Source organism: Heterodontus francisci, chromosome 15 (genome assembly GCF_036365525.1).
Source record: "Heterodontus francisci isolate sHetFra1 chromosome 15, sHetFra1.hap1, whole genome shotgun sequence".
In the NCBI taxonomy this organism is placed as follows: domain Eukaryota; kingdom Metazoa; phylum Chordata; class Chondrichthyes; order Heterodontiformes; family Heterodontidae; genus Heterodontus; species Heterodontus francisci.
This window is the reverse complement of record NC_090385.1, coordinates 80547628-80559666: the sequence shown is the minus strand read 5'-3', so window position 1 is coordinate 80559666 and position 12039 is coordinate 80547628. Positions and strand designations below refer to the sequence as shown.

General features: G+C 39.3%; 1 protein-coding gene across 4 annotated transcripts in view; it reads left to right on the top strand.

Moving 5' to 3' along the window:
• Positions 1-10845, top strand: part of LOC137377741 (succinate--CoA ligase [ADP-forming] subunit beta, mitochondrial-like) — a 140190-nt gene extending 129345 nt beyond the window's left edge. Inside the window, exons 10-12 of one of the 4 annotated variants that reach the window (XR_010976477.1) lie at positions 3742-3830; positions 6683-7433; positions 10447-10845. Coding sequence is in view for 2 of the 4 variants with exons in the window: in XM_068047732.1 (XP_067903833.1) it covers positions 3742-3830; positions 6683-6757 (164 nt within the window). In the remaining 2 variants the exon portion in view is untranslated. Of the gene's footprint in view, positions 1-3741; positions 3831-6682; positions 9735-10446 lie in introns of those variants that run through there. The other 3 variants (XR_010976476.1, XM_068047732.1, XM_068047731.1) reach the window with 3 other exon arrangements.
• The last annotated feature ends 1194 nt before the right edge of the window (positions 10846-12039 follow it).

The window sequence follows — 12039 nt, the reverse complement described above, 5'->3', positions numbered from 1 at the left end:
ACTTTACTTTCTTAACCCTATTTTATCTAGAGGGTAAATCCCAGTTAAGTGCTAACTGCAGACCAGATTTTTAAAAAGAAAATGACACTTAAAATCCCCACTCACCAAACTTGTATCTCCACACTCTGCTTGCAATCTGCTCTCCATTTCCAGTCCACAAAAAGCGATCCAGCCTGATCCCACTTTCCACCTTTTTGGTCTGTAACTCTCTAGGTTACGGCACTTCCAGTGCATATCCAAGTACTTTTTAAAAGTGATGAGGGCTTCTGCTTGTATCATACATTCAGGCAGTGAGTTCCAGAACCCCTCCAACTTCTGGGTGAAAAAATTTCTTCTCAACTCCCCACTGATCCTTCTGCCGTTAAATCAGTGCCCGTTGGTTATTGACCCATATGCTATGTGAAATAGGTCCTTCCTATCCATTCTATTCTAGACCCCTTATAATTTTATGCACTTCAATTAAATTTCTTCTCAGCTTCCTCCGTTCCAAAGAAAACGACCCCAGTCTATTCAATCTTTCCTCATTACTAGAGTTCTCCATTCCTGGCAACATTCTCATAAATCTTCCTTGTACCCTCTATTGCACAATCACAACCTTGCCCCAATGCAGTGACCAGAACTGTACTCAAGCTGTGGCCTACTAGTGTTTTATACAGTTCTGGCATAAGCTCCCTTTTCTTGTATTCTTTGCCTCAGCTAATAAAGAAAAGTACCCCATTTGGCTTCTTAACCATGTTATGAAGGTGCTTCCATTTTTAATATTTTTTGAGGACTTGCGTGTAAAAGACTGTGGAGAATATTTGAAGAGATGCTGGGCTTTTTTTTTAAAGGGTCACTGGAAGAACACTTGGGCCTTTGTTTAAAAATAAATACGTACTGGAAGTCACATGTCTTAAGCTAAGTAAAGAGCAGGAGCCTTGCTGACTATCGGAGTTGTTTACAGAGAAGTGACATGTCTAGATCTATGGTGGTCGAGTTGGTTTTGTTTTTGGATATTGTTTGGAGTTCAGTTGGGGTGTCAGCCTGCTAAGAGAGAAGGCAACCAGCTCATCCTGTTCCACCTCGTTGAGAAAACCTGAGCATCCAGTGTGAGAACTGGAGAAACTGATACAGCATTTCTCCTGAAAGGCTTCTGCAAGACTTTCTCTTGACATCTCATGAATGAACTGCTTCTGGAAAGATCCCAGTGACAACCACCTGTATCTAGTGATACCTGTTTATGTGTATCCGGATGCCAGACCAACTGGAACATTCCATATCTTATCCTTTTTCCCTCAAGAATTAACAAGTATTTGGCTAAGGTATTTTCGATTTTGTAAAGTTGATGTCTGCAGAGAAAGCTTCTTTATTTTTTTCTTCTCTACTGGTCCTGCTATCTTCAGGGACATGCACTTCAAGGTCTCTCTGTTCCTGTACATCTCTCGGTGTTCTACCGTTTACTGTGTATTCTTTTGCCTTCTTTGCCCTCACCAAATGCATTACCTCACACGTCTTTGGATTGAATTCCACTTACCACTTTTCTGACCAGTGCACTGATATCTTCCTCGAATCCACAGCTTTCTTCCTCACGATCACCCATACAACCAATTTTTGTGTCATCTGCAAAGCTCTTAATCATACCCCCTATGTTTAAATCTGAATCATTAATAATAAACCACAAAAACATGGGAGCTGGTACTGAGCCATGTGGAACCTCACCAGAAATAGCTTTCCAGTCATAAAAGCAGCCATTGAGCATTACCCTTTGCTTGTTGCTACTGAGCCAGTTTTCGATCTAACTTGCCACTTGCCCATGCATGGGCTCTTACTTTTCTGATCAGTGGGACCTTATCAAAAGCCTTACTGAAATCCATGTGGAGTGCATCAAATGAGCCACCCTCATTGACAGTCCTTGTTACCTCCTCGAAAAACAGTCAAGTTAGTCATACATGACATTTCCTTAACAAATCCATGTTGACTCTCCTTGATTAATCTCTGCATTTCTAAATGACAGTTTATACTGTCCCTCAGAATTTTTCCAATAATTTTCTCACCACTGAGGTTAGGCTGACTGGCCTGTAATTACTCCATCTATCCCTTCCTCTCTTTTGAAACAATGCTGCACTGGCATGTTAGCAGTCCTCCAGCACCACACCTGTAGCCAAAGTTGGTGGAAGGCATTTCCATCACTTGTGCTCGATCCCCACCTGCCAAGAATGAGGCATATTAATTTTGTTATATGAACATTGATTTGACAACTGTTGCTGAAGTGAAGAAAGGACTTGTTTAAAAAAATCACCAGGCCCCTGGCTGGAAAGACATTTGCATACTAACAGACAGTGCTTGTGGAGACAAAGGGATACTACCCTTATCCAAGTTAACCCACAGTGGACTTTGAGCACCAGGTATTGTGTGTAAGAAAAGACATTCCAGGGTTCGCTAAGACCAGAGAATCCAAAAATCGACGTGGTCAGGCCAGCTAGTCACATGACTAGCCTGCTTGTTTTTTTTTCTGAATTGTGAAAACAGTTTGAACTGAGAGTGTCTGTTTGCTCCTGGACTGATAAGACCTCTCCTGTCTGCTCCCATCTCTTTCTTATGGAACTCTAAATCCACTGAAGCCACATGAACCCCACAAGCGAAAAGTCTCCTATGGCAAACAAGGTTTAAGAAGAATACTGGGCCCCAATGAAAAGCAAGATCTACCTACAATCATGGACTCTACAGTGAGCTCAAAGATCCATATCAAAAACTCTCTTCAGAGATTGCCTCAAACCTGTCCACTTTATTTCTGCTGCTCTGTTCTCTCTCTATCCGCATGTATGTATCACGTATGCACGCTAGCGTGGGCGTGTCGTGTATACATAGGCGCTAACGGAATTAGAGTTTAAGTTTAATAAAGTTCAACCTTTTTTCTTTAAACTTAAAAAAATCTGTCTGGCTAGTTTCTTTGCCTTATAATTGGAAAGCGGTGAACAAGGGGGAGCTTAAAAAAAAGTGTGTTTAAAATTAAACCCTGTTATAATAAGACCAGGTGAAGGCTGAGAGGGAACCCTAGACCCCTTTCTCACCTGGTTAGAATACGCTAGACACCTGCAGTACTTGCCATTCTCAAACCTCGATGTAAATTAAATCAAAAGTTCTGCAAGTCATTGAAAAAGATTAAATTGAAAAATCAAAAGAAATAACTGTCAGATATTCCTCAGTCTGCTGTATACTTAGTCATTCCTTAATCCCATTCCAACATTGTAGCAGTTCCAGCAAAGGGAAATTGTTTTAAAATGAGCCACAGTAGTGTTCAAGTTCTGCTTAAAAGATCATCTCTCTTGAGCATGAATGTATAGAGTAGCTTGAAGAAGATTCCTGATGTCTGTTTAAATTACATCGGCATATGGAAAATTGAGTGGTTGTGCCAGTACTCTAGTTTTTATCATTGGAAATTCATTATTTTCTTTGCCCCTTCTCTCGTCTATCCTCTGAGCGAAAAGAATCTTATTGCTCATGGTTAGCTGAACTAAAAATTAACAATTGATCAGTACACCAGCAAGACCAAGTCATCAGTGGAATTGGTGCAAATGGGTCATTGGCCACAAATTAGTGTTCCATGACAATGTGTCTCTGGGGAAGTGGAGAGAGATGAGGAGAGTGTAGGACTACAGCATCTTGGCAGCAATAGACTATAGAATTTTATTTTGTAAAGTGTACTGAGTTTTTATGAAAACGTTGTATTGTATCAACTTTGTTGGGGCTTTTGTCATTCAGGCACACGTGTTGATGATGCAAAAGCAATAATAGCAGCAAGCAGCCTGAAGATCCTTGCCTGTGACGACCTGGATGATGCCGCTCGAATGGTAATATTCATTGTACAAATGTTAAATTTTTTAATTTGCCATTTACTGCAGTATGCTGCACAGATCAGCAGGAAAACTACAAATGTGTGCCTTCCCCCCCCCCACCCCCCCAATCCCCCAGTCAAGATTAAACCGCTCACCTCAGCATTCTCATCCCTCCAGCAGAATCATATGGAAAAAACTCTGTCTAGGATTCTGCCACCATGATACAGGAACCAATTGTAGCATTGTAAATGGGGAGCCATCACATGGATGCAATTTTACTGCAATGTGAATTAAACACACCCAAACTGATACAGACATTTTTCGCCATATAGCTTCAACTGAAGACAGGGTTGGTTCTCTTTATTTATGAGCTTTTCCCAGCAAGTCCTCTCAGTGTCATGGTGAGTGTCCTGTTAGGGGAAATCTAATTTATTTATGTGCTAAAGTACTGCATCTGTCTTGAAGTGCCAAGATCACTTTATCAGTGCTTGAATAATTTATTTATATATCTGAACATTTTAATTACTAAATGTTTTTAAAATTATATGATAATTCTAATCTTAGTGTTTAGATTTTATTTTCTCATCTTCTAATGGTTTTCTATTAGTTCACTGCTCTGTAAGAACTATTTGTAACCAAAATGTTTCAAAACTATTGTGGAGCAGTTGACTGCGGGACTAACCTTTGAAATTAGCAAATAAAAGTTATTTGTTGTGTGAGCAAAATTCTATCATTGTTTGCCTTCTCAGTCATACTGTACTTGATCCTAGCCTTTTGTGACAACATATGTCAAGACTGAGTGCTTTTTAGTATGTTGCAGAGCTGGGACATGGTTGTATTGATGACTTGAATCTGTCAAGTTTATGGAAAAGAGGGATTTTAAAGGAGTTATGTGGCTCCCTCAGTCTCAAATAATGAAAAGGGATTCTTTTGCTGTAAGATAATACTGTAAAGTTTATCAATCACATTGCTATAAAATGCTCCTACTGTTTAGAGGGTTTACACAGTTATTAAGATAATGCTTACTTCTGGCTTTGCAATGATTTTAATTGTCTTGTCTATATTGATGAAGCAAAAAAAAAAATTTGTACAGCCTACTTCTGGAGCAGGAGGGACTTGTTCAAGTTTGGCGGGTTATACCTGAACAGGGCTGGGACTAATGTCTTCATGGGGAAGTTAACTTGTACTGTGGGAGTGTGTTTAAGCTAATTTGGCATGAGGTTGGGCACCAGGATGAAACATCAGGGAGGAGAATCAAGCTGCACAGAGGACTGGCAGAGGCAAATAATACTACAGTAAAGAATAGTTAAGAAATTGGGATGGGGTGGGGGGACGTGCGGGCATCATACAAATATGAAGCAGTCTAATATGGGTTTGGAATGCATGTACGTAAATACATGGAGCATGGGTAAATAAGATTGGCGAGTTAGAGTACAGAAAGCAGAGAGTAGTGGTGAGCAGTTATTTTTTTTAAGACTGGAGGAGAGTATGCAGTGGTGTTTCCCAGTAAAGCCTGGCTCGAGTATAAAATTAAAACCCGACCAGAGCCTGACCCGACAACAGATAACCCGAACCCGACCCGGGCCCAAGTCCTTTAATATTTTTAAATGCCCGATCCGACCCGAAAATAACAAACATATTAGATTAAATCTAGATTAAAATGAAAATAGAACAGAACAAAACAGTCCAGGCCAACCGGACTCTAGCCCGAATGCTGGATGCAGAATACAGACCCGACCAAACCTGACACGTCGTTGGGTTTGGTGGGATTTGGGTCGGTTAGTCAGGCTTTATTTCCCAGGGGTTGGTATTAGGACCACTGCTCTTTTTGATGTATATCAGTGACCTGGATTTGGATATAAAGGTCATTGATTAGTAAAATGGGCAGGCACATGACAGATGAAATTTAATCTAAAGAAGTGTAAAATTATATACTTTGGTAGGAAGAGTGAGGAGAGGTACCGTTTGTATGTGCACAAATCTTTGAAGGTGGCAGGACAAGTTTTGAAAACTGTTTGAAAAAAGGCATATAGGATACTTTATTAATAGAGGATTAGAATAAAGCAAGGAAGTTATGCTAAATCTTTATAAAACTCTGTTTAGGCCTCAGTTAGAGTATTGTATTCTATTCTCGGCACACTCTTCAGAAAGGATGTTAAGGCCTTGGAGAGAGTTCAGAAGAGATTTACTAGCATGGTACCAGGAATGAGGGACTTCAATTGTGTGGAAAGGCTGGAGAAGCTGAGGTTGTTCTCCTTAAAGCAGAGAAGGCTGAGAAAAATTTATAGATATTTTGATAGACTAAATAAGGAGAAACTGTTTCCTGTGGATCAGTAAACAGAGGAGACATTTAAGGTGATTGACAAAAGAACCAGAGGTGACCTGAGGAAACATTTTTTTACACAGTGAGTTGTTGTGATCTGGAAGTGTGATGAAAGCAGATTCAATAGTAACATTCAAAAGAGAATTGGATAAATACTTAAAGAGAAACAAAAAAATTACAGGGTATGGGGAAAGAGCAGAGGAGTGGGACTAATTGGATAACTGTACCAAAGAGCCAGCACAAGCACAATGGGTCAAATGACAACCTCCTGTGCTGCATCATTCTATGATTCTATTAAATATAATCTTGGGTAATCATTAGTAATGGGATGGTAATGGTAGTTATTTTCTTTTTATTGAAAATAATTATGCTTCCAAGTAAAGCTACCAGCATGAATTATATTCTGTACACCAGGAACAAACATATCTAAAGTTAAAAGAACTGCTTGTGTATTCAATCTGCTTTAGCAGAAATCTGTGGTCATTAAAATTTATGGAACAACGTCTTTGGAATCGCCTTACTTTTACCTTTCTTCCCCAAACAGGTTGTAAAACTTTCAGAAATTGTTTCACTGGCCAAAGAAGCTCAAGTCAATGTGAATTTCCAGCTCCCAATCTAATCGTGATCTCCAACCTCAAAGTTAAAGGCTTTACTGGACAAGGTTATAAAATAGCTATTTATTTTTCATGTGCTTATGTTTCTTGAAACAATTGCTTAATAAAAGGAATGTGGTTAACCGGCTCGAGTTATTTATTAGCTTGTTCTTTGGAAAATAAAAGTACATTAAAAGACACAACACTGCTCATTACAGTCCTACCAAGGCTGTATTGAATCATCAAAATATATCTTCTCAGTTCGGTAATATGAAAAATTCAAAACAACTGCAGAATCTGCACCACACATTTATTCTGTACATTTTATTTTGTTCATGCAGCCATGATCCATGTGCTCAGTAAAATAACCAGATTTTGAACAAACTCCACAATTGGCTTCTTCTAATGTGTAACTTCAGGTTAGCAATTAACCTGGGCTAAATTGGAATACCTGCATTAGAATAGTGAAGAGCGAATGTCTTAAGACGCTTTAAAAATTTTTTACTACATCTCCAACAGTAATTTCTAACTTTTAGTTCCTTCACACAATGGCCATGCAAGGACTCTTCCCCCCCCCCCCCCCCCCCCATACTCTAATATTGCATGTACAAGCACAGTTTTGTGACGCTGTAATGTTTGATTTCTGGACACTTTTTGCTTTGAGTCTGCTTCTGTAGTGCAAACAGGGAATGGGACATTTTTGTGAGTATTGTTTTCCACTAGTTTACATTAGAGCAAACAACGTATCACTTCAGTTTGCGCAGAAGATTATAATGTTAGCATTTTGAATAAATTCTAGAATGTTATCGCTGAATAACCTCAATGAAGCAACGCTAATTACCTTTTAGCTTAGTAAGCTTATTAAACGAAATGTATTCTTTGCATGTGACCCTAGTTTTGTTTGTATGAAATTCAAAATTTCAATTTGTGTGCCACTCCCATTAAGATACTGGTCATCAGAGAATCTCATCCACCACAATCCTAGTTGTAGTAAGGTAGTAGAAATATAGAATTTTCTCCCCTAAAAGGCTGTGAATCCTGGGACAATTGGGCCTTCCAAGATCAGTAATACCAATCCCACACTGTCATGAATCAAGATTCAAATTCTTTAAAAAAAAATCAAGACAAATCATGAGTTTCTTTTTTTTTACAAGCATAAACCAACATAGATTGACAATTAATTTATAAACCGCATTGGTAGCTTATTTCAGAGCTCTTCACTGCATCTGAAATGCTTAAAAAAATTTTTTTTTAAAGAAATTCCATCTTTTATCACCATGTTGGGAAAGGAAGTGATAGGATGGGAGGCAGTCATCTTTATTGATTTTTCATTCTCTGTGCTGTTAATGTGTCTGATTCAAAGAAAATGGCTTCCCAGCTCCTTCCCCGGGCCCTGGCATTAACTGTTAATCTGACTGACAGCAGAAGAAATTCCTGTGGTTTAAGAGTTTGGTCGCGAAATCATGACTGAGGCTTAATTTTACTTAGAAATTTAGAAATTGTGTCTTGCGATAAGTTTGCAAGAGTTGGTAAAGCTGCCAGACTGAGATCGATAGATTTTTGTTGGGTAAATGGAATAGAGGGACAAATCTGTTATGATCTAATTGAATGCTGGCCTTCTCCTGTTCCTATGCTTGACCTAGAATGAACCCTAGCTGATGCACTTCAGTTCATTGAAACAAATACTGTACTGCAGAACTAGCTCAAAAACATGTATAGAGATCATAGAGACTTAAATATCGTGGAGAATTTGAGGAGTAAATAGAGCTTGCTTATTCTTCTATAGGCAAGAGAGGCAAGAAAGCAAAATAGTGGACACCTCTCTTGTGAGATCAGTTATTAGAAAATCCATTATATTTCAAAAACTTACAACGTGTTCACACAAAAAAGGTATGAGAAGTGAATTTTAATACTGTGAAGTGTAATTGAAAGGGCATCTCTATCATAGCTCCCCAGTACAGCTGAACAAAATCTGAAATGGTTGACACTAAATTGCCTTGTTTAACTCTGCTGGAGTAGCACTGGCTGTGCAGGTTTTCTGAGACTGGTGATAAATCCTGGTTGTGGGGTTATCTGTTGTATTTGTATAGTGATTGTTTATTTTTGTTTCAAATTCTCATTAAACTTTGTCTGTTTGAGTCACTGAGTAATATACAATTGTGATGCCATTTATGCAAGAAGTGAAAATGCCAGCTCAAAATGAAATGTGTCATCTGGGCTGCAGTTCATCTTAAATTTCAGTGCAGGTTGTGTGCCTGGGATGGAATTAATGTTATTTCATTGCCACAGCAACACTTTTTTAATGAAAATAATTTCAAAAACCTCTCGTGTCAAACTGCCCTTTTCATTGTTACAGAACAGAGCAGAATTATGAATATTGAAGATCATTTCATTTCAAGGTTAACAGATCGACAATATAGCCAAATGAGAAATTGTTTCTAATTAATCATTCAGTTTGAAGAAGTATTTCAAATTAAGTGCATATATGTTTATTCAACAAATCTTAATGAATGTGCATTTAATTATGTGTGAGGAAAAATTTGTGGTTTTACAGCATAGAATTTGAAGATTTTATTGCAGTGTTCGTGAAGGTAGGACAAAAAAATGTGAGCAACATTATGAACTTTGGCAAATTTGAAGTGCTGGCAATATACATACATTCACATTTATGTGTCTAGATAGCTTATCCTGCGAACATCTCTCTGTAGTCTTCCAGAAGTACAATCGAATCCTCCCTGAAACCATGGAAGGCCAAGATCCTGCCTCTGGTGTTTGATGGCATGTGTGAGATATATTTTACCCTTGAGATTTCTGTTAGATTTTAAAATTATGGTGATAGTTTGGTCAATTTGCATAAACAAGCAATGTTTCTGGGTGTGGCACCAGGCTGAGTAAATGTATAAAGTTATTTAGTGAGAAGTCAAACTGATGAATCTGTGGTGGGATAGATTGATACCAGTTGTCATTTGAAAAATAAATTAAAGACCATTTGATTTTTATAAATATTCAAGACTTTTCATTTGTCATGTAACTCACTGATTTAGGTTCACTTTTCCTCTCTTCCTGTTATTTTATGATTTATAGATTTAAAGGCATTGGTGGCACTGCTTGCCAAGAAACCAGTCTATTCACCACCTTTCTGTCCTTGAGGCTTTAGTTTGAATTGCTTCTCAGTATTGGCTGTTAAGATATGACCAAACCTCGGATATCTCAGCCCAGTTCTAAGTATTTGCCAGCAACAGTTTGACAATGTTGGCATAACAAGTACTGGGATTATGTTTTACCAACATGAAAGTAACATCCATTAGCACATTAGTGTGAAAGTGTATTTTGTGAAGTTGTTTTGTTTCCATTCATGGGAAGGATGCACTTTAGAGTGGTGAACTTGGACTATTTTTAATGCGTTCTGTTATCCACAGTATAACAACCTTTTGGTTTATAATGACTAAAGGGGCCTTGTTATCCTATTGGACTGATCAGATGCCAAAGTTACTTTGTGCTCCAATAGGCAAATTATCAGTGGAAGCACAACATTTTGAAATGCATTCTTTAATTTTAGAAATTAAAGAAGCCCTCCTAGCAGATGCTTTCTTGGGTATTATTTTAAATATTGGTAGCTTTGCAGCCTAATCGAAGTTTTGTTTTAAAGAAGTGGCATTTCATCAACTTGTTTCTCTTCACTTTTATTCTTCTCCAATCATTTTCATTTACCCAGCAACATCATGCAACATTCTGAAGCTCAACACAAAGCGGCAACCTGCTGCCCAACCGTAATCAAAATAATTCCTGAAGCAGATGTTGGGTGAACAAGAACAAGCCATCTTGGTGTCTCTGCATTTGTGTGTGTGTATTTATGTTGAATCATGGAAATTGTGACACAGAATGGGACTATTTGGCCTCTTGCAATTGCTGGTTCTAGTTCTTCATCTGGAGCCATGTACTGCAATCTAGCTCCTTTCAGTTTAGCTTTTTCTGCCATCCCTTGCTTGAACTGGCAATTTCGGTTAAGTTGAATCCTGCGAAGTACACTTTGGGGGATGATGGATCACTGAATTTATTTCTTGTAAACATGTAAAATAAAGTACGGTCCTCACAATAACGTGATTGAATTTTACCCACTGAATTGTCTTTTGTGTTTTTTATTATCTTCATTTGCATCCAACATCCACATATCTTCATTTTAGCTTGGCCTCGCTCAAAAGCCTGGCTAGAACTACAGGGGAAGATGTTCTGTCCCAGGCAGGGATGAAGACGAGTAGACACCCATGTTACTGGGGGCACGCCCATTTCTCATCATTCTTCGGTAGTGATCATCAGCGTCAATAACCCATGACACTAGAATTTGTCTGCACAAATATGGTCGTTTAAATTCAAAAACAACAGTAATAATAGGGCTAGAAATTCAAGTTGTTTCTCTATGAATAACAGTATTTTATTATCTGTGTGTTTACATATGATCTGAGTACAAACAAAAATTAATTGGAGTAGATATTTAACTCGAGTTTTAAGTAAAGCTATTCAGAAAGTGTGATAAGCAGAGAGAGAGACGTTGGCTGGGATTTTTCCAGCACGAGGTATGTCCCGACATCGGGTCCAAATGCAGTTCCTGAACCGGCGCGGGTGGACAGCGGGACCCAGTGACAATCTTCCCGGCGGTGGCCAATTAAGAAACTGCCACCAGGTCCACCCCCTTCCAATTGAGAACAGTGAGCTGGTTGTTCATGTTGCCCGCCCAGTTTGAGGGGCGGCAGCTCTGCAGCCTTAGCAGCATCACCAAGAGCAGTGGCTGCAAGAAGAATAAGAGGGTACCTCCATTTTGAGTCACCCTAGAAAGGGAGGTAAGACATTTGTTGCTGTGCCAGGGCCAGCAGACAAACGTGGTGATCGGAGGGGTAACCCGTCCAACTGTGGGGCCGCCGGTCCCCTCCTTGAACCATGGAACCTGCGGAAATCAGGCTCCCACCCTATGTGGAGGCCACCTCCATGCAGCACGGGGCCGCTCCACCGCCGGCAAAATGCTGGCAGCCTGGGAAATGGGCATCAATTGGCTCTGCAAATATTTAAATTGCCCTTCTCTGGCTGGCAGACGGCCAAGCCACTGCCGTTCCCAATGCTGGGAAACTGGCTCAGGGGTGGGACTGCTTCAAGGAGTCCTCCTGACCCAGTTTCCGAGCATTTTACCAGCCCTCTGCTACCGCCTCCAAGCTCACCACTCGGGGGCCATTAAAATCCTGGCCATTGTCTTCCCTTTCCCCTTTTTCTTTTTACCTAAAATAAAGAATAATTGATTTGACTTGTGAAAGCTTCC